The 23,300-nt window shown below is 38.5% G+C and overlaps 1 protein-coding gene across 1 annotated transcript in view; it reads left to right on the top strand.

The window, feature by feature from the left end:
* The window catches only part of LOC126274332 (pre-piRNA 3'-exonuclease trimmer-like), a 209,310-nt gene that overhangs the window by 71,592 nt on the left and 114,418 nt on the right, over positions 1 to 23,300 (top strand). The window contains exon 5 of the mRNA XM_049977104.1: positions 11,192 to 11,290. Coding sequence (XP_049833061.1) covers positions 11,192 to 11,290 — 99 coding nt within the window. The remainder of the gene's footprint in view (positions 1 to 11,191; positions 11,291 to 23,300) is intronic.

Below are 23,300 nucleotides of genomic sequence, written 5' to 3'. Positions count from 1 at the left end.
CCGGGAAAAATCTGGGAATTTTTTTTCCTTGTCCATGTATACACGCTGTATTACTTTTGTCAGTACAATTGATAATGGTGTCTTCTCCACCCAGCTGGATGAAATTATTTGTTATGTTAGTCTTACCCGTGCATCAGGTTGCTCTGGGGTCAGAGCTCGGTGAGGTGCACCTTGCTGCAGATGAGCCCTTGGGGTGCCCTTGTCTGCTCATTTGCGTGCAGACCTGCCTAATACATATACTTTTATTTCTCACGCTATTATTTATCATCTGTGGTATGAGTGAGTGTTGCTCTCAGTATCTTGGTTTTACCGATTCTACATGTTATCATAATTCAATCGGATTTATGGTTGATGTTAGTAACTCAAGGTGGGCTACCCCATGAACGAGGGACTGATGGCCTCCCTGTTCAGTTCCTCCATTACCAACTAAATGACTGATAATTCAGAAGGAAGTGGAGAAGATGCAGGAAGATGGAATTATTAAGCCCTTAGTTATTCCTCTGATCTGAACAACACTCAGAATGGATTCCTATTAAAATGAAAATTAAATGTATTAAAATTATAGCATGTTAAAATACAAAATGTATTAAGTTTATAATGTACTGAATTACAAAACTTAACAAAATTTGACCTTACCTATGATTGTGCAAGCAGTAGTAGCATGAGCCCCCATGTCAACAATTTCGTGACACTACATTCTGACATGTTTACCATCCAAGAATATGGACACGGAACTATGCACTGATGGTAGTGGTACATTTCTAGTTCAAATCCAGGAAGGCACTGAAAGAGTGATTGCTTATACCTCCAGAGTACTCTCCAAGTTCAAGAAGTGTTACTCTATGCTGAAAGAGAGCGCCTTACAATTATTTAGGCAGTAAGTTCCAATCCTATTTAAGTGGTAGACCATTCACTGTTGTGACTGACCACCAATATTTACACTGGGCAATATGCATGTAGGATACATCAGGACAAGTGTAGAGTGGCCTCTGAAGATTTGTGTGACATTATTCCGAATGTCTGTCTAAAAAATACTTTGAGCAGAGTCTTTGTGGAAAGTGCTCTCTCAAAATTTCAATATTAAATCTCCCTGTGATGCACAGCACCTCTCTTGTAACATCTGCCACTGGAGTTTGTTAAGTATCTCTTTAATGCTTTCACATATACTAAACAAACTCATGAACAAAACATGTTGCTCACTGTTGGATGTTCTCTCAATTGTGTAAACAAGTGCCTTCCAAGCCACTTCCTTTGTGGATGAGATACATTTCCTTAAAATTTTTCCTATGCGTCTCAGTCTGGCATCTGCTTTATCTACTATTTGTTTTATGCCATCATTCCACTTAAAGCCGCTTTGGATAATTACTCCTGGATATTTTGTAGTAGACACTGTTTCCGGCAATTTGTCATCAATAGCATAGTTGTGCAATAATGGATTTCCTTTCATATGTATGTGCAGTATGTTACATGTATTTACGTCCAGAGTCAACTGTGATATCCTGCACCATTGATAAATTATTTGCAAGTCATTCTGCTAATCTACCCTGTCTTCTGGCATTGATAATTTCTTATAGACGATTGCATCACCTGCAGACACTCTCAAAGAACTTCCAAAGCTCTTAGGTCATTTACTTACATTACAATAAGTAATGGTCCCATCACACTTCCTTGGGGTACTTTGGAAATTATGTTTATATCTCTCTATTTTGTTCCATTAAGAGTGACAAATCGAGTTCCATATGCAAGGAAATTGTGAATCCAGTCACAAATCTGGTCCAAGACTTGCTAAGCTGGTATTTTTTTCACAAAATGGCAGTGTGGGATGGCATTAAATGCTTTCCTGAAATCAAAGAGCATGGCATTTACCTGAGCACCATTGTCTACAGTGCTATGGATCTCGTGGAGGAAAAGTGCAAGCTGAGTTTTGCAAGATCTCTGTTTGCTGAATCCATGTCTATTTTTATAAAGATTTTCGTTCTCCAAAAGTCATGATTTTTTAGCATAAAACATGTTAATGATTCTACAACAGATTGCCATCAACAATATAAGCCTATAATTATGTGCACCTGTCCCACGATCATACTTGAAAACGTATGTGACCTGCACTTTTTCCCAGTCGCTAGGTGCCCTTCGTTGCTCCAGTGATCTACAATAAAATGCTGCTGAAAAGAGAGTAAGTTCTGTCATATAATCTTTGAAAAATCTTATAGGTATCTCATCTAGTCTTGATGTCTTTCCACTACTAAGTGATTGCAGATGCTCTTCTATTCTGTGTTCAGTTATATCTGTCATTTCAACATTTGCACAATGATTGAAAGGAGGGAACGGGTTATGACCTTCCATACTGAAACAATTTTGGAAGACCTAAATCAGTATTTCCTCCTTTTTTCTGGTATCTTTTGTTTCAGAGCCAGTACAGTCAATGAATGAATGAATAAAGAATTTCAATTCGCTTACTGATTTTACAGAAGAACAAGACAGAATTTTGCTTTCAAAGTCACTGAACGCTTATCTCATTTCTCTCTCCTTATGCTCATTTTCACTTTGTTCAGTTTTTGTCTGTCAGCTAGGTATTGACTTCTCTTGAAGCTGTGAGGAAGCTCTCTGTGTTTACATAACAGGTTTATAACATGGCTATTAAACCACAGTAGGTCTTTCCCAACCCTTAAGAGCTATCTTGGAATGTACTTGTGTACAGCAAACTGAATGATGTGTTTGATTTTTGTTCATTTGTGCTCCACATCTTCATTCTCAGCACTGAATGTATGATGCTGATTACTCAGATACTATGCAGTTTGTATCCTGTCACTCTTGCTAAGCAAAAATATGTTCTTACCTTTCTTGGCATTTATTGTATTACCAATTGTCATAACTGCTATCACAGCCTTATGACCACTGTTACCTTTCTCTGTGTTAACTGATTTGGTAAGTTCAGGTCAGATTGTTGCTTGGAAGTTTAAGACTTTACCTTCATGAGGTGGTTATTTAATTATCTGCTCAAAGTAATTTTTAGGCAGGCATTCAGAATGTCACACAAATCTTCAGACAACATATTATTTTCTCCCACGTACATCTCACAAAATGACCGTGGTGAGAAAATCTGAGAAATTAAAGCTAATACAGAGGCTTACTGACAGTCATTCTTCCCATGTGCCATTCATGAGAGGAACAGGGTAGGGTGGATCAGTTAATGATACCAGAAGTACCCTCTGCCACACGCTGTTATGTGGCTTATGGAGTATGATGTAGGTGTAGATATTGATACAGATCTTCCTCATGTCTGCAGGACTGGTGCTCTTACATGGTGCGGGAATGCCACATTGTCCCAGCATAGGAGCATTTTGGAACGCGATGTGGAATTTGACTGTCTAGTCTTGGGGAGTTAACGATTCAGTTAATTTTGTGTGAAAATGAGAAAACATAATATACTGTAAGGGGGGAAAAGAAGATGCACCATGAAGACGTTATGAAAATTGGTCAAAAATTGATATGAGTACAAATATTGATGGAAAATGCAAAATTGTAGTTTTCCTGGCTGGTGGATGAATTTGTAACACTGCAAGCACAGTTGCACCAGGCAGTTAAACAGGAGACATGTAGACACCAGGGCATAAAATCTTCACAAATTTTCATTCTGTGCGCTCAGGTGGACAGTATCTACCCTTCCAGAAAGGCACGTGAACAGTATCCTCTGATGTCAGCATTTGAGAGGACATGTAGTTGGGCACAAAGAAGCTGGTTGGAGTAATCGGCGAGTTGTTTGACATTGAATAGGAGTGACTATTTGATGATTTTGGCAGGAATGGATGAACCATGGCTTAGCACAGTGTCAAGAAGGAAGCGGTCAACCTGGAGAGATGACAGAACGTGAGGACTGAGCAATCATCAGAGAGGCACTCGGAGCGCAAGATTCATCATCATCATCATCATCATCATCATCATCATCATCAAACTTAGATGCAAATGCTGCTTCAGTGACTGCAAGGACCATTAATAGGAGGCTCACAGGAAGGGGCCGAGCTCACAGTGCCCCTTGCGGAGACTGCCTTTGACCTCTGTACACCAATAAGCCTGTTTGCAGTGGTGTAAGTCGCATTCAACTTGGACTTTCGTTGACTAGAGTAGAATTGTCTTCAATGATGAGTCCTGCTCCGAATGAGCCCTCATGACCAGCGATGGTGTATCTAGACACCGTGGAGAGATGTAGGGACCAACTTGATTGTCACCTGCCATATGGCCTGACAACCTTTCTATGTGTTAACTGATTTGGTAAGTTTCAGATTGTTGCTTGGAAGTTTAAGACTTTAACTTCATGAGCTGGTTATTTAATTATGTGTCACCTAAATGCACTTTTAATGACTTTATTATTATGATTATGTAGCTTGAGAGTAGAGCTGCCCACCTGTGATGTCAAGATCAGTAGTCCACTGGTAAACCAATAGTAAGCAGACTAAAGAATTCAGTATTCAAGAACTAACATTTCAATTTGAAATGCAGGTTGTTGTCTTACAGAAGGAAGAAACTGTCAAAGGAGAATTCAGGGTAGTAGAAGGAACATTGTGTAAAAGGAAATACCACCTAGTGGAATGGAAATGGTAATGCATCATTCCAGCTCATTTGCAGCCAGCCATACCAGAGTATGTCCATGATTTTCAACAGCAGAAGCATATGCCTCAGGTATGCCATGTACATCAGGTAGCAATTCCTCCTGCACTTTGCTCTAATTTAGTGGATGAAATTGACATCTTGGTGGAGTTATAAAGTTTACAGGTGGGACTACCTGAGTTAAAGTTCATCCTGAGTTCTTCACCTCCGATGCTGTCAGCAATGTAGTGCCAATTACTGAAGCTCCAAAAAAATCACCACAATTGTGGTGAACTGACGAAACACGATAACTTTCACATATGTGCTCAGTATAAGAAGTGTGAACGTTATAGTGCCAAATGTGGACCTGTAAGCTACAACTTGGATGACCTGGTATAAGTTTTTCTATTATCAGTGCAGAAGGTTGGACTATCATAAAAATTATTAAATCACTTCTTTGGCCTGTACCAAAGTCTACATTGTTTGTCAGACATTAACTACAAAGTCAGTGATGATAATCCTACATGAGAAATTACTGGAATACAGAATGCTAAAGTATGAGAGTACAGAGTGTTTGTACACAACAGTCTCATGAAGTCCAATCGTAATTTCAAGGGTTAGGCTGTTGATTGAGATCTCCTGTGCAAAAAAACATGAAAAGCTACTTGTCATTTCTAGTGCCTTGATGGAAGTAACTCCACTTGAATGATGCAGTGACCATGAGGTCTTGACAGCAGAATCAGAATGCGAGAATCCACCATCGCTGCTGTACAGATGCCCACTTACTAGATCTTATCTTGGAAGCTACAGTCCACCCCACTGTGTGCTTTACATCTTCCACTACTCCACTTGAATGATGCAGTGACCATGAGGTTTTGACAGCAGAATCAGAATGCGAGAATCCACCATCGCTGCTGTACAGATGCCCACTTACTAGATCTTATCTTGGAAGCTACAGTACACCCCACTGTGTGCTTTACATCTTCCACTACGATGTAGAGTTTATAGTTGCTGACAAGTGACGTGCAGCTCACTTGTTCAGTTTCTGCCTACTGCAGTTGCATTGCTGGCCATTACAATTGCAACGTCATGAAGGTGGCATGCAACAAATTCCAAATTGGCAAAATTTATACTACATGCTTGGATATGAAAGTTGTGTCCATTTCAACACAACTGTCCAAAGTATGTAGGAGTAACACCATCTATGTTATGTATACATGGAAAAATTACACAGCAGGTTTCTGATTCAGAAATAATATTTAAATGTTGGTTGTCTGTGAGAGTATTGTCATTTCTCACATAAGAAAGAAAACTTCTACCAGCTTATCTTGGAATCTGGCAGCAACAGGATCATGTTTTATCAAGACTGTGGTTTATCATTCTGCAACATTGCTGTTCATGTTGGTTGCTATCACATTAATGTCATACAAGTTTGGAATGAGGGGTTCATGAGAGCCCTCAATGCCATGCAGGATTTCAGTGCCCCTGTATGACTAGGACAGACTTATTCGCAGAATGTGCAGGATGATACATTTACCTCTTGCACCTTGTCAGGTAATGGGCTTGTTTTCAGCTGGACAAGTATCCACATGAAGTGTGCAACGAAGTCTAGAGCGCCACAAACTGTCAGCGTTGCAACTACTGTTGTGCAACAAACACTTGACATAGGAATGGCACCACATTGCTTTTTGACACAAGTCCCAGTCCTGGGTACAGTACAACATTAGAAGTATCAATTTGGAATGACTTGGGAAAAGAAACATTCACAGATTTGCAGTCTTCATATGGGTCCAGCATCAGGCATGACGGTAGAGTGCCATCAGGTACACAATATGATCATCTCCTGCTCACATAGCTAGTGATATGGTTAACAGCCATTACATTTCTGATATGTTAATGCTGGTAGCTGTAGCCTATGTTTGAGGTATCTGTGACTTCATCTTTCAACAGGCTAATGCAAGACCACATGTTATTCATGTTGGTCCAGCTAGCTCAAACAGAGGTTGTTTTCCAGATCTCGCAACTATTGAAAACATCTTGTCATGAGTTTGTGAGAGACTGGTAAGCCATCACTTGTCAGCCACTGCAGTTGATGGACTCTAGCATAGAGATGAAGCACGGAATGACGTACTATTACCTGTTATCAAAGCTCAATTTGATTTGATACCTAGCTGGGCTGGAGCCATTGCTGCTGCTAGAGGTGGCAACTGTGTGTACTGATATCCGCACATGCATGTTTCTAAGTCACCAGCACATTTGACATACCATCTTCCTGGTATACTATGGATGCAAAAACAGCAATAGTTTGTAATTTGGTGCTATAGTTCCTGATAGTGTAATTTTAATAGTAAGCAAAAGCTTCGTTTTTCAAGTATGTTCTGTTGGTGACTTATTTGTAGAAAAGCTGGAGTCTACTATACTAGGGAGCAGTGAAACAAATTTGGAAACAAAGGAAGTCCAACCGTAAAAATGGCATTGATGGATCCTACCTTGTGTGGACCTATTGGGCCCATACGTGAATAATAATAATAATAATAATAATAAAGACTAAATAACAAAAGAGGAGGACAGTTTATATAATTACCCATTTGTAAATGTGACAGCAAACACAAAATAACCTTACGTGTCTATGAGATGTAGAAACTGTAATTTATAAAGTAATACAATGAAGATTTAAGTTTTAGATATAAAAAAATACATAAAAATTAAAACTCAAACCACTAACCCTCATCCACTGGTTCAGCAATAAATGATTAAATTCCTGGACCATGTTACATTCACAATAAGATTTCATATTGTAATATTCTATGTGACTTTCATATAAAATTTCGTAATATTTCTTCATTGCAGGAACTCAAGTGATCAACGTTATGTATCTGAACATGATGAAAGTAGAATGAGTTGTATTTTTCCCGTTTATTTTTATGATAATACAGTTTATCTTATAACAGCTGTTATACGGTAAACTCTACAGAGTAATGATAACCAAAAACACATAATATGGGTGAAGTAGCAAATGAAAGTAGACTTAATTCATTTTTTTAAAACTAGCTGCTTCTGTCTGTGATTAGATGTTGAGAGTGATGGTTGTACTGAGGGGAGATAATAATGCTCTGTAATAAAAATGCTTATGTGGAAAATATAATTTCCAATGTTGTTAAAAGCAAAATATTTTTTTTTTACTTATTTCTCTGGGAAACTTCGAAAGAAGATTTATTGGTAGAAAAAAAAAAGCAGCTACAGGATGGAATGCAACATCGCGTCTAATTACTGAATCCGGGCTACACAGAAATAATATAGGACATGTTGGGCAGAGTACAATTAACTCGCAGGAGCTGAAATACAATGAAGTGTTGAGGTAGTAGCCAATCTTCACTATTTCAAACTCATCAGTACCAATATTTATCCAGAAAAGACAATATAGACACGTATAAGTGTTAACATTGTGTGTGCACTGTGACTAGAAGAGAAAAGTGCTTCTGTTTCACACCATAATACTAATGTGGAGATGTTGAAGGAAGTCAATTGCCACAAGCACCTTTATAATCAGTCTGAACTTGACAGTTTAGTAGCAAAAATGGGCCGTGGGATTGTGAGACTGTCACTTTAGCACTGCTAGCACAATCCCATAGAAAATGTGCACTATTTAAAGGAAAGATTGCATTCAGAAACTGCACATTCAGAATGAAAGCTGTTCAGAATTTTCTTGAAGTGGTCTATGTTTTCACCTTGGAAGACTGGTTCAATTGTGTATGTGATGCTGAGAATCTGCAAGAAGGAGGGCATCTGAAAAAGTTTGTTGACAGCGTTGTCATTGCTTCAGATGACTTCTTGGACAGTGAGTCTTCAGAACAGGTCAATTAAACCTCATTCTGTTTCTTTAAATGTTGTGTTTACTGTTCCTTCCTGTCCCCAAAGCTGTGAACACTGTATTTGGCTGCAATATATCATCTAACACACTCAGCACTGCATTAATATGGGGAGACTGCTGTTTCACTATGTGCAGTATTTTCTATGCATTTTGTTCACATGTAGTTTTATGGCAATAATATATTTTTTTTAAATAAATCATTGACCATTTCTGATTCTAAAGTCATTATGTCAGTGTGCTGTCTGCCAGTTTAATTAAGTGATGGCATGCTAGGTTTGGCTCGACATGTGCACGCCAAAGGGTAGTGAACAGGGGCTGGTGTGTGGCAAGGACACAATTGGGAGAAGTACCACTTTAATTTCAGGGTTGCCACAGGTTCTGGAAATCAGGAAAATTGGATAGTATCAGAATTTCAAAGATGAGAAATATCAGGGAAATTTGGGGGGGAGGGGGGGGGGGTGAAAGAAAAACAGTGGGAAAACCTCATTTTTGTCTCAGTAGACGAAATAGTTTGTTTACTGGCGTGTTATGCAATTTTGCTGGCTGTGTGCAGCTGAACATATGTGCTGCTTCCCTACCCCCTCATTCCTACTGCTTCTCTCCTACCTGTCACTCCCCTCAGCTTCCAGTCTTCGTTGCTACCACTTCTTGCCGCTAGCCTAGCAGCTGCCGATGAGAGGCAGGGAGGCACGAGGAGTGGTTTGTTTGGATCTGATTCTCAGAGACTGTAGGCACAGCAGCAGGGGACAGCAGTCATGTGTGCATAAGTTGTAATTGTGTGTATGTGTGTGTGTGCTCTCATTTTCTGACAAAAGCTGTGGCTGAAAATTTAGTCATGAGAGTGTGATTGTGTTCTCTACATGTGTGTGCGTGCAGCCCAGTAATCATCTTTATGGTAAGTTGCTAGCTATCCTCATTATTATTGATTCCCACAGTATTTGTACAAGTTATCTATTGGATTCATTGATCACCATGGTGTCATTTCATCAAGCTGTCTGTGGCTCATGAATAGCTGGCCATATGAGTGGATTTCCATGCCGGGCCAAAATCAGAGGTAATTTTTGCTGGTCTCTGTAATGGATCGGCTCGGATGATCTGAAGCTATATGGTTTCCAGTGCTATGCAGGCCCTTCCTCTGAAATCTAGTCTCACTGAACTGCATGCAGGGCGAGTCTGTTTTTTTGTGGCATAATGCAGTGGATTTTCACGGTTGATGGATGGGCACAGGACTGTTGAGCTCCTCAGCAGGCTAGAAGCCACGGACGCTGGATTTCAGGAATCGCAACTGTTACACCGCAAAAATGTTGTACAGCATGGCATATTATTGACATTTTATTTATTCTAGTATGTTTTGGCACTTCAAAAGTAGTTTCTATGTTAGGAAGTTTGGATGATAAGAAGAAGAAAATTGTGTCTGTCGCTGACGATTTGAACGCTCTGTATTCTTATATTTCTCGAAAGAAAAATCACACACCTGTAAAATAATACATATGAGAAGAGGCTCATAACCAACAGTAACGGACAGAGTAGAACCGACATTTTATTGGTGGTCACCTACAGTGTTCGTTTACATAATTCTTCTCCATCTTATACACTTCTTTCAAGAGGCCTACTTTTTTCTGAGGTGATTTCTGATATCAATGAAGGTATTTTAAATCCGTCTTGCAACTTCCAAGGAAATGCGTATTTTTATTAGCAAATGATTTTTGTTTTATTGAAATAAAATAATATCAGTGGACTTAATGAACACACATATAATTTGGCTTGCTTTCTCCATCTAAAAACAGTTCATTACAAAAGATGTTGATGTTAGGATTTTTACTCATCTTAGTGAACACCATCTGCTTGAAAGTTTTTTCACTATTGTTTCTTGTACCATAGCTGCAAAAACAGATTATCAACTTATGTATTATCTTACCTTAGATCCCAAAGCTGCAACTCTGAATTTACTTGACAATTTGTTAAACGTTCGTAAGAACTTTTAAAAATATGTACAATTTTAAATGTGGTGGCCTTAGTGCTCTCATTTAACTTGCCAAGAAACAAAATCAAATTTTCTTGATCAAAGTTCCTCTTTAGTTTTCCTGCTCTTTGGCAGTTCAGTGAACAATGCTGAATCATGAAAAATTCCTGAACTCTACAAAATTTATACTGCACTCCAGTTTAAAGTCGTATCAAAAAGTAAGTTACAGAAAATATCTTAATATTGACCAACTAACCAAATCTGGACGTTAGTTTTCTGGTATATTAATTATTATTAGTTGAGCCACCAAGCCACTTGTACAATAAATGATTACACATTACTGACAGATCTTTTGGCTTCACATACCTGCACTTGTCCTTATGTCAGACACATGTGGTTATCTGTATTGAATAAGAATACAATAACATTTTTAAGAAAGACAGATCAAAACTGAAATATACAGTGTGAATACATTCTAGTTAAATCACATGTACTGTTATCTTGGCAAAGTTGGTCACCCGAGGAAAAGTTAGTGTTATTTTTTTTTATTTTAAAACTTTTCTTTGTGTGTGGAAGTTGTCTTGAGTCATTGGATGTAGTTCAGTAAGCCTATGATTTCCTCTTATTGCCTGTGAAGGTGAGAGTTTGTATGAAAGTTTTTTGCCTCTGTATTTTGTTGATGTTGCCAACATAAATTCTTGCATGTGCTATTTATTTTTCATAACCACTTCAAAAATTATATGTCTTACTTCATGCTTTTTACTTCTTTTCAGGGTCTTATAGCTCATTTAAGAAGAAAATGAATGAGCTGTTTCCAAATTTGTATGACACGAAGCACATTAGTTTCGAACTACAGCACAGGCTGGACAGAGGTAAATACTAGTTAGTATGTTGCTTTTTTTTGTATGTTTCTCCTTGTAGTGCCCAATAAAATTGTAAATAGTAATTAATAACAAGAAATAATGTAATATAATGATAAAATCTCAAGGCAGTATAAATCATCACTTTCATCAAAGAAATGAAAATACTCGAAGCTCGTGTTGATTGTTGTAAATAAGAAGATTGTATTCATATAGTGCACCTAAATACTGTGTAAAATTGTGAGGTAAGTGCACAGGTTGTCGGCGGTATTTTGATTTACTACACACAGGAAACAGTTATTTGTCATTTTGATCAGACAGTTTTCATAATTGGATTCATGATTTGGCTAAATATGCAAATGAGCCATATTTATATACAAATCGCAAACATAGAAATTGTTTATTTCATTTGATTTTTTATTGCCTTCAGAATTCCTGTTACACATGGATGTAGGAAAAGTCTCAAATACAATATATATAACTATTATAATTAACTCATAATAAAAAGAAAACACAGAGTATGGGGCAAGCCACAATTACAGTTAAGTTATAATAAACTCATAATGATAAAAAAAACAATGGTTATGTCTGTAGATCGAAATAAATAAGCTCAGAATTAATGATATTTAAGAAAACATTTAACTTGGTTATTTTAGACTCATAATAAGAGAAAATAACAGTAACATCTGTAGAATGAACTAACTAGCTATAAACTTATGGTATGTGACAAAATATTGAACTTGATTGTTTTAGACTGACATTCGTAAATTCTTGAACTGTGTAGCAGTAGTTCTTCTGACATAATGTTTTTGCTTTTGCTCTGAATCCATCTCTGTTTAGTTTTATTTTCAGATATCTTGATTTATAGGACAATTGGCATATGCCGTACACTCCTGTGTCCATTACACGGCCTTTGACTGTGTGGTGGCAAAAAATTATGTACCCAATTTTTGTCGTTGTTCAGTATAAGGTTGTTTGTGTGTAAGCAATGTACCAGCTTATAGTTTGTATCGTAAATCGTGTTGTGGAATTCATTATCACAGTGATTTGGATCCAGTATATTGGTGTCATCAGCAAACATTAATGATGAAATTGCTGTTACTGTAAAAGTACTGTCTTGCAGATTCTGTGGCAAAGTTGTCATAGTTAGTATTTTTTTTTAAAAAAAAAAAGGGCAAAAATGGTTTATGCCTCCAAGTAAAATCTTCCAAGAACTGAAGCGTATTTCAAATAAAATGTTTTATGTACGTATTAAATATTTGGGAGTCAGCTTAAAGTTTTAGTACTTGCTCCAACAACACTAAATAATTGCTATTAAATAGTGATAAGAAATAAAATTTTCACAGAAATGTGTTATATTTTAATTCCTAGAAACCTTCACCACATGATTGAAAACATTGCTAGCTTCAGCATTTACAAACGCTTCTTTATTTTTGAGGATGTCAGACTTGTAGATGGCACTACATAGTATTTCTTTGCCATGTCCGAGAGCTTTGTGTTTTGATTGTTACAGACATCATGGATGATTGGCAGCTTTTGCTGAACTGTAAGCTTTCTATGTTTGAAGGCCATTACTCCACAAAAGTGGAATTGATAACTTAAAGTAAAATTGGAAACTTTGACGTTTCAGTAAAACAAACGATTCCACTATTTGTGTTTCGTAGACTCAATGATTGTGACATCAGATCATTTGATCTAAGTCGCATGAAAATTGATTTCCGATTTTTCAATGCATCTACTGGTATCACTTCAAGGGAAGTCAAATTACATACTGTACTAAGTTCTAGGTACGTATCAAGCGGTTGAATTGATTACCATTTATTGCATCACATGGCAGAAAATTTTGGCCTGTGTGAAATAGAAAAAATTGGAAACTCACTTGAAAATGTTAGGAATTGTGTAAAATCTGGCTTTCAATTTGCAAAATGTTTCATGTTTTTTCCCTTTAAAGCAGACCTTTTCTTAAAGTAGGAGTTCCTGAATGTGGGGAGAAATAGCATTGTTCTTGTGGGAGTTTCGCTGGGACTGATGGAAATGTTTGTTAGACACAGAAGCCAGTTCATTACTTCAGGGTGTTGCTGTATTTCTACTGTCTCACTTGCTACCCTGTTTGCATTAATAATGGTGGTAACTTTTAAATCACCCCAGGTACAGAATTTATAGCAGTGGTTAGTGTATTTTTTCAAAAAAAAGTAGTAGCACAGTTGCATATGTCTCTTTCAGCTGAGTAGAATACCCAACTGGCACTGGTGCATATTTATTTCCATTGTGTGATAATAATGATTTCAAGCATATTCTAGAAGAGTCGATGAAGAATCCCCACGCTCCGGTGTCTGTTCCACCCTGAGGCTTCATATGAGAGATTGAACATCTGTATAGTAGCAAATAGTGACACTCATTGCAAACAATTTCGCAGGTTTTTTGTGTCTGTGGTGAAAATGTGAAGTGTTGTATCTGATGCAAGCAAAAGATCAGCATTGTTCATTGAACATGTGCCACTCCAGATTGGCAAAGTCTGATACGTTGCTGGAAGGTGAATGAGTACTCTCTTCTTGTGTTTCGTCATAAACTGTATAATCTGTAGGTACTAGCGGTTTCAGGCAAGTGACAGGATCATGTGAATGTGGTTTAGAAACTGGTCTGGATATAATAGAAGCACAAGTTTTTAGAAATATCCAGTGATATTTGCCACACAGAAGTAACAGTCTGTGGTATGTTTGCCTGAGTCATGCCATATCATATGAACTCCGAATGTCAGATGATTTTCTTCTTCGCCTTCCTTATCCACCCCCACAAGTTGCACAGTGTGTAACAAAGGAACTGTGGTGCCGACAATTTACCTGTACCCACCTTTAAATCAAAGTGTAGTTAATATGCTTTCTTCAGAAGTGGTGTAAAAGTTGTCTGGTAGTTTTGTTTGTATATAGCTGCACCCATAGAAAAACAGTGTGACATTGAAAGTGCTTTGGTGTTTTACCTGTTTCCACAGAGGGTGAAAATATTGCATGGCATCGTATGAAAAATTACTAAAAATGTGGGGCTGGATGGAAAAGTATATATTGTTTGTTTATCAGTTTTAGAGTTTGCCACATTCTGACAACATGTGATTTATATTAAGACAAGAGTGCAGAAGCCAGTTTACTGGTAGACCTGACCTCAATTTTAAGTGAAGATGTAATGAATGTGAGATATGTTTTAAGAATCTGTGTTTTAGTTGACCTTCTACCTAAGCTGTTAGGCCGGAGCTTTTAGTATGTGTAGAGGATGGTTGGCTCATCAAGTTGTTATACTAGTGATCAGCCAACCATCACTCCCGGAATAGCTCCCCTGTGCCTTTTCTCCCCTGGTAAGAATGTTTTAATTGCACATCTTAAGAAAATTTCAGTTTTGTGCTGTTAAAGAATGTCTGTGTGTCCTAATGTGAGTAAGCATGCAACAGAGCAAATGTAATCTTACTTGGCTTTTGTATGTCTACATTTTATATATTTTAACCGCATTCATCTCCGGTAGTGTTTGTATGGGGCACTGATAATGACATCATTGAGTGCCCTAAACAAACAGCCATAATAATATGAAGATTGTGTCACCTTTTGGGATATATGACTACCCATGGATATAAACACTAAGTTAAATGAATTTTATCCATAGTGAATGCTGTTGAATTCTGCCACTGTTCCTTTATAGGGTGTAGAAAAATTTCCGCTACCAGTCACAATAAAAGGTTATTTATTTGTCACATGACCAGTTTCGGGCTTGCGCCCATCTTCAGGTGTTTATACATTCATGTACATGTTTATATACTGGATGTACCCATGTCTTGCCACTTACAAGTGTCCCACTTGTATCTGTTTAGTCACCAGCAAATATTTTTTTTGTATTTATACAGTGATCTCCAGTATATAAACATGTACATGAATGTATAAACACTTGAAGATGGGCGCAAGCCCGAAACTGGTTATGTGACAAATAAATAACCTTTTATTGTGACTGGTAGCAGAAATTTTTCTACAGCCTACGAACACAAAGCTTCAGAGGTTGTTCAACAAAGTGGAACAGTCACATGTGGATGTGATGGATGCACTGCCACTCACATGATCGCACGACACATATGGTATTTGTTGTGTTGGCTTAAGAGCCAACACCTTGTGACTAGAGGAGGTCGAAATGCACGCGTTGAGCTCACGCAGGCTGGTGTGAGGAGGGAAGGACTATACTGACGTGAGGTCTGGAACGTGACAAGGAATTAGAATTCAGAAAGCGGATGTAATTAGTTTCATACTTAACTTTAATCAGTTAATGATGAACGTCGCTCTTGACAGTATGTGATTCACAATATTATCTGTTCAGAATAGTAACTGAATATGGCGCCTTGCTAGGTTGTAGCAAATGACGTAGCTGACGGCTATGCTAAACTGTCGTCTCGGCAAATGAGTGCGTATGTAGACAGTGAACCATCGCTAGCAAAGTCGGCTGTACAACTGGGTGAGTGCTAGGGAGTCTCTCTAGATTAGACCTGCTGTGTGGCGGCGCTCGGTCTGCAATTACTGATAGTGGCGACTCGCGGGTCCGACGTATACTAACGGACCACGGCTGATTTAAAAGCTACCACCTAGCAAGTGTGGTGTCTGGCGGTGACACCACAGTATTGTTTCCAGAAAGAGGTTACTTGCACAGCTGATTTCCAGTGTCATTCAAACCACTATAGAGTACATGACTGAGGCTATTTTCCATTGTACCACGTATCATGTTACTTCCATTTCTGTTCGTGACTGCTTCAGTGCCTCTGTGTGTATCTTTGCAGTCACTAGGGGAACAGTATGTGGAGAGTTGTTGTATGTTCCTATATTTCTTATGTAATACTTGTTCTTGAAACTTTGGTTTTGTGGGATGGTTGATGCCTGTCTCCAAGCATCTACCATTTCAAGGTTTTCAGCATATCCAAGGTGTTCTACCATGGGTCACATGTTCCTGTTAGTCTGCTTGGTAAGGGTCCCACATACTTAAGCCATATTCTAGGATGTGTTACACAAATGTTTTGTAGGCAGTCTCCTTTATACACTGACTACATTTTCCCAGTGTCCTATCAGTGAACAGAAGTCTTCCACATATTTAATTATGACTGAGCCCATGTACTCATTCTAGTTGATATTCTTTCAAATTTTTACACCCAGTGAAGCTACCCGGACAAAAAATTTGTTATCTCCATGACACTTGACTCTAATGCCATGTAAACTGCCTCTAGTGTTGATAATGGCCTCAGTTTGCTGAGGAAGGGTGTCTGCAACATCCCTAGGTATGCCTTGTTCAGCTGAGGCCACTCATTGATGATTAGATACTGTAAGGCTTGAAGTTGTGAAGATGTTTGTTATTTTGTTTAGCTCACTGTATTCCAAATAATCCCAGAAAATTCCTATGGGATTAAGAATTGGGTGATTTAGTGGGCCAGGCAATGTGCGAGGGTGCTTGAAAGTTCATCAAATAAAGGATGAATGAGAGAGGAGACCCAAAAGAAACCAAACACATTTTTGGTGAGCGGAGCTTTTGTAGTACCATGTTTTGCCACTAGGAGCACATAGAGCGAACATTCCAGCAGAGTCAGTAAGCCGAGTGCCATTGCTGAAAGAGGTCAGGACTAGTTTCACCATAGTTTCTAGTGACAAATATTTTGTGTAATTGTCATTTTTGCTATGGCTAATTTTCGTGAACAGCATGAAGTAGTGAAATTTGCTTTTTGCTCAGAAAAAATTGAACAGAAACTCTTGAAATATTAAAAATGGCATACAAGGGCTATGCTGTGGGGAATACTTTAGTGTTTGAGTGGTTTTCCCATTTCAAAAATGGTGAAACGTCAGTTGAAGACAAACCTCATTCTGGTCGTCCTTCCACTTCCTGACACATGGAAATGTTGAAAACATTCGTGTAGTCAGCAATGAAGATCGACGAGGGATTGTTGAAGAAATTTTGGAGCAGGAGTGACTTGGAGTCCAGTACAGCGAATTGTGACAGAAGGCTTATAAATGACAATGGTTGGTGCTAATTTGCGCCAAGCCTGCTGACTGTGAACAAAAAGAAGGTTGCGTGGAAGTATGCTGTGCTTTGAATTTGAAAGAAGAGTCCTGAAATAATCCAAACTCTCTCAAGTGTGCCTCTCCACAAGAAAGCTCATCCTGTGAAATCAAAACATTAACTCCCCCACCTCCCAGATGTCAGACGAGTCATCCAACCAGTGTTTGTTCTGCAGGGAAGACAGTTAGCCAAGCTTGGTGTAAGAACTTAGTTACTGACATTCACTTCTACCAGCAAGACATTATCTTAAAATATATTTTGGTGTAAATGTCAGCATCAGTATCTATATATCTAGCTACATAATAAGTACTGGTAATGGCATGGGTACATCCTGTATTTATTCAAATAGCAAAGGCCATGCTAGGATATGAGTAACAAGTGTCATATAATTCAATAGTTAAAATGCAATGTGTAGTTATTAATTAATATTATTTCATATGTCAAAGAGAGTGCCTGACAATAAAACGTGAACTCTCATACAACATGTAGAAATAAAATTTACACTTAAACTCCACATAAAAACATGTAAGCAGTAATAATAGAAAGCTCCTAGTCTGGCAAAATAAATAATACATGATAGTATAAACATTTAAAATTAACATCACATCTATAAGTCTAAACCTTGCAGCATGAGGAAACAACTATAAGTGCCAGATAATTAATAAGACAAAAGACAGTGGATTAAAATCTTGATGGTCAATGACACATTCATAGTGGAATTTCAGTTGTGCCACCCCGTGGCCTCTCTGTAAGACGTTTTTGTTTGCCTGTGGTAGAGCAATGATTGCAGTGAGACACAGAAATAAAACATTCAGTTTACAAAGTATAGTGTAACAGGAAATCAGATATCTATTTTCAGACAGGGTAGTCAGTCTCACAAACATAAAAATGACAGATAATGAAGTGAATCTTCTGATAAAGGGTTTACATTTTACTACCACCCTGAAATTGTGCCCAATCCCAGTAAAAAAACTGACTGAACGGCATTTTTTTTTTTTTTCAAAGTTTAAACCTAGCCCATTTGTGCAAAACTATCCAGTAACTTTCACAAAAAGATTATTTTCTTCTTTCTCACTTGATGCCTCTTTGCTCGGCTTCACAGTAATGCTTGTATCCTCCGCAAACAGGATTAATTGTGCCTCCTGATTCAAAGAAAATGGCAGGTTATTAACAAAGCAAGAACTGTAGCGGACCCATGATCAAACACTGTGGGACATGGAACTCCCATTGTAATTTCTCCCCAGGCATATGACAGGGCATCCCTCTTTTTACTGCTCGAGTAGCCTACTTACTTACTTATCCGTGGCTTGGGCGTTAGTGACCATATGCCTGCTCCACACTCCTCCTCCATCATTCCCAGTTACGGGCCTCCTGCTCCTAGTCCCATGTCCTCGGTTTCCTTGTCAATATTGCTCTTCCATCTTGTTTGTGGTGGTCCCTGGTACCTCCTTCGAGGTATAGCTCCCAGAAACACATAATGGGGTATTCTCCCTCCATTCATCCTTGCTACATGTTCACACCAGGTCAGCCTCCTCCTTATTATTCTTTTTGTGTCAGGCTGTGCATAAAGCTCTTTTTAATTCTTGGTTTTTTCTTATTCTCCATTCCCCTGTTTGTGAATCTATCACAGGACCATATATTTTTCGGAGGATTTTTCTTTCGAAAACAAGTAGTGTCTCTTCATCTGTTCTAAAGGTGAGGCTTTCACAACCGTACATAACCACTGGCATAATGATACTTTGGCACAGCCTGATCTTAAAACTTCTTGATGGGGATCTTTTCTTCAGCACATTCTGAAGGCTAAAGTATGCTCTGTTGCCTCTGACAATTCTTGCATTTATTTCAATTTCACAGTGGTTCTGATCACTGCAGAGACTACCAAGGTATTTGAAAGTATTTGACCTTTTGAGTCGGAGACTGTCCAGTGTGAATGGGTCCCCATCTCTCATTGACTTGCTCAGGACCATGTATTCTGTCTTATCTTCACTGACTTGCAGGCCTGCACTACTGGAAATCTTGTAGTACGAGCCTGCCACTCTCCTGAGATCGTCTCCACTACTGCTGATTGGGATTATATCATCCGTGTATGCCAGTCGAGTCATTGACATGTTGTTTAGGGGTATTCCAATGGGGTCAGTTTTCATAAACTCACAGTCTATTTTTTCTAGCACAAGGTTGAATAATATAGGGGAGAGGGCATCTCCCTGTCTGAGGCCGGTTTGAACTTCGAACTGTTTGATAGACCGCACTTTACAGAGTGTTTGTTCTAGACACATTGCCACCAAGCGGATTATTGTAGATGGAAACTAAAATTCCTTTATTACTCTGATTATAGTACCCCTGTGTACGCTATCATAGGCTTTTTTGAAGTCAATGAACAGCTTGTGCATGTCTGTATTATATTCCCATCATTTCTCCGTTGTTTGACGTAGGGTAAGTAGGTGGTCCACTGTCGATCTGTTGCGTCTAAACCCACATTGGTAGTCTCCTACAGCTTCTTCAGCAAATGATAGTATCCTATTTAGGTGGCATAGAGATAGTACTTTATATCTGAGATCTATCTGAGATATTCCCCTATAATTGTCACATATCAGGGGGATCATTCTTGTTCAGTAAAGGACAGATCATGGCCATTTCCAATCTTCTGTGAGACTTTCTTGCTCCCAGACCTTCCGTATGAGGCTTGTCATGGTTCTTAAAAGGTCAGGTCATACTCTTTTTTTTTTTTCTGCAACAATTTGGTCTTCCCAAGCTGCTTTGTTGTTCTTTACTCCCATTGAATATGAAATTACACAAATACTCAGAAAATTTGTCACTTCTATTTCCACAGTTTGTGGCGACTCAAAAGGAAGAAGTTCTGTGTGGTCTTCGCAGTTTAGGAGCTTGGAGAAGTATTCTGCCCATCTTTGCCCTAGCTCTTTTCCATTCACTAATATTCTTCCCTTTTCATCTTTTGCTGTTCTTTCTTTGCGTACTTTTTGGTACATTTCTCCATGTTTTGATACATTTGTCTAATACTGTGGTGAGTGAGATACTCCTCTGCCTTGTTAAGTATGTCATTGTATTATTTCTTTTTTTCCTGTCTAAGAACTGTTGATGTTTCTTTCCTTATTCGAGTAAAGTTCTCTGTTAGTTGTGTATCGCATATCTGGTCGAACCATTGATTTGATTTGGTTTGATTTTAACAGGGAAGGGAAAGCAGCTTAGGTATAACCCACCACTGCCCGCACCAGTTTTTTGTTAGACACAATTTCTTCAGGTCTAGTTGTCACAAAGATTCTATATCTTTTACTCTCCAATGCAGTGCATTCGAAGATTAGGTGTGATGCAGTTTCTTCACCCTCATCACAGATCTTACATTTAGGGTCCTCTTCTGTTATAGCCATTGGGTATAGGTGTTTTTTGAAATTCCCATGGCCGGTCATAAGTCAAGTTATGAGTTAGATCTCTTTCCTGTTCAATCCCAGGGTTACAGAGCTTCTTTTAAAACATGGCTTGGGCATCATTACCTTACCATGTTTTTGTTTATGGAGCTTGGTCCAATATACTACGTGCTGTTTCCTAAGCCAGTTCCGTAGCTCTAATTTGATCATAGTCTTGGTGATTGTCAGGACAGGTTCCTGTCCAATAAATGGAGTTGTGGCCAGGGACCCCACACTAGTTTACCCTATTGCTTCCCTCCAGCTCTACCAGAGCCCTGTGGCATTTTGCAACAGTGTTAAATCTTGTTGCAGAAGCTGCTAATGATTTCAGGGCTGCCTGGCTGTCTGAATAGGTGTAGATGTTATGATCCTTGTAGCACCTACGCATATTCTCCTCCACCCCTGCCCCAACACCTTGGTCTGTTTTCGACCCATCAGTGAACCAAATTATGCCCTCGTATGGTGTCAAATGTCACACTGTTTTTACCCACTGCTCTTTGCTTCCACTTATCATATTCAGGGTGTATACAACCCAGGAAATTTGGGAAAAACGAGGGAATTTTTTTATCCGGGAGAAAATCGTGACAAACCCGGCAGTTTTTCGGAATTCCGGGAATTTTTCATTGTTTTAGCTTTCAGTTAAATTTTTGTTATTTTGACTGGTAATAATTGATTCGCTAGGAAAGAATGTTACTGTATCCTGCTACTGGAGAATGATACTGCAGCAATAAAATATAAACAAGAGGGGAAAAAATAAAACTTTAGTGGCAAGGGAAATGCGCCATTTACAACAACAAAACCACTATGCACGCACAAGCGTCTGCAAACAGCAAAATTATGTCAAAGGCCTTAGGGCGAAGAACATGTAAACTGTTTTCTATGAGCGTGACATCACAACTGTTTACATTAGGTTCGGTTGACCAGTTTCCAGCATGCTCATGCACTTGCGCAGTTTGCTTGTGTATGAGCAGTACCTTCTCCCACTTCCCGATACTTGAAGTGTGGCTTTAGTTGTGTCGGCAGCAAGCAGCCAGATGCCAGATGCCAATGAGAAAAAATTTTCTCGCATGCCCTAGCTGCCACATTCACGCATGTGCAGAGTTCTCTGAGTTGTAGTGGGGAGGGGGTTAGTTTCCACCTGACCCCGGTTTGCGTTAAGTGATTTCGCTGTCAAATGAAAACAAAATGGATTTCTGCGTCCGGGAGATATCAAGTGAATTATAATACATTAACATAATTACGAAGGGCAAAAATATATTATTGGTTTCAGTTTTCTGATTTTTTTAAATTTCCGGATTATTAGCAGTCAAGAATTAATCACGTTGCAGAACAATGTTACTTTTTTCAGTTTGCTAAAGAAATGTGACTTTATTAATCTTTCCACTGAGGCAATCAATTGACTTGAAATGAAGTGTTTCATTCCACAGTATTGGATAGTTCCAGCTGTTCGCTGAATTTCAAGTGCACATTTTCATCATCTGCCATGTATGGCATTATGCCATAATAAAGAACCAAATATGAGATAGTACAGTACTGATACTCCAAGAAAATTTACATCCCAAAAACCACACTGAAAAGCTTAATATCAAATGGGACTTGCTTCATTATGAATCTGGGAAAAAACAATGTGCACTTCAAACCAAAATATGCATTTTATTATGGTTCACAAAATTGCGATGCTTTTCGAGTATTCTGATATCCTGCATCTTTCATGGCATAATGTAAGCTCTCTTAGTGCTTTATACATATGAACATGCGGACTTCCTACACCACTGCAGCTGCGCTTGCGTAATAATACCTGTTTCCTGGCAACTGCTAAATCGAATCTTATTTCTATCAATCTTGGGAGAGTATTGCGCGTGGTGGTTCGAAAGGCGTTACTTTCAAAATAAATTTCTATTCTTGCAAGATGAATTATGTGAAGTGTGTGAAAGTGGGATGAATTTCTTGATTCACAGAGTGCAAGAATTTTGAGCCCAGAAGACAGAAATTTATGTCATTATTTTAAACTTATCGGCACATTTGTGTGATGTATCTAAAAGTATAGCACACGCAAAATTGATCAATATTACATGTGAAAGCTTAGCTTCTCTCATAGCTTATTAATCATCGAGACCAATATTATATGTGAAAGCTTAGCTTTCCTTGTAGCTATACTACGTATATTAATGTAAGTCATTTACTTTTTCACTTTGTGTGTTCACGCTACGTAACAGTGATATTGCTATTGGCTGACTACATGACGTGTCCTATGATCTGAATATCTGCTGTCATCGGCTGGGGAGATCACGTGGCATGAGATATGATTGGCTTACAAAAGGACATTGCAATCTCGATTTCAGCACTCCGGAAACTTACATGCTGTGATTGGCGCAATTCGAGTTTATACGTTCGTAATATGAAAACATGCAGTGTATATATTGATGCACATCAAAGGTCTTTCTAAAACATCTCTCCTTTTTTTTTTAATCAAAATTCTTTCAAAAACTTCTCCCCCCCCCCCCCCCCCGTTTTTTCCCCCCCCCCTCCCCAAT

Source organism: Schistocerca gregaria, chromosome 1 (assembly GCF_023897955.1).
Source record: "Schistocerca gregaria isolate iqSchGreg1 chromosome 1, iqSchGreg1.2, whole genome shotgun sequence".
Classification (NCBI taxonomy): domain Eukaryota; kingdom Metazoa; phylum Arthropoda; class Insecta; order Orthoptera; family Acrididae; genus Schistocerca; species Schistocerca gregaria.
Note: the sequence above shows the minus strand (reverse complement) of the source record. Positions and strands in the feature narration are given on the sequence as shown.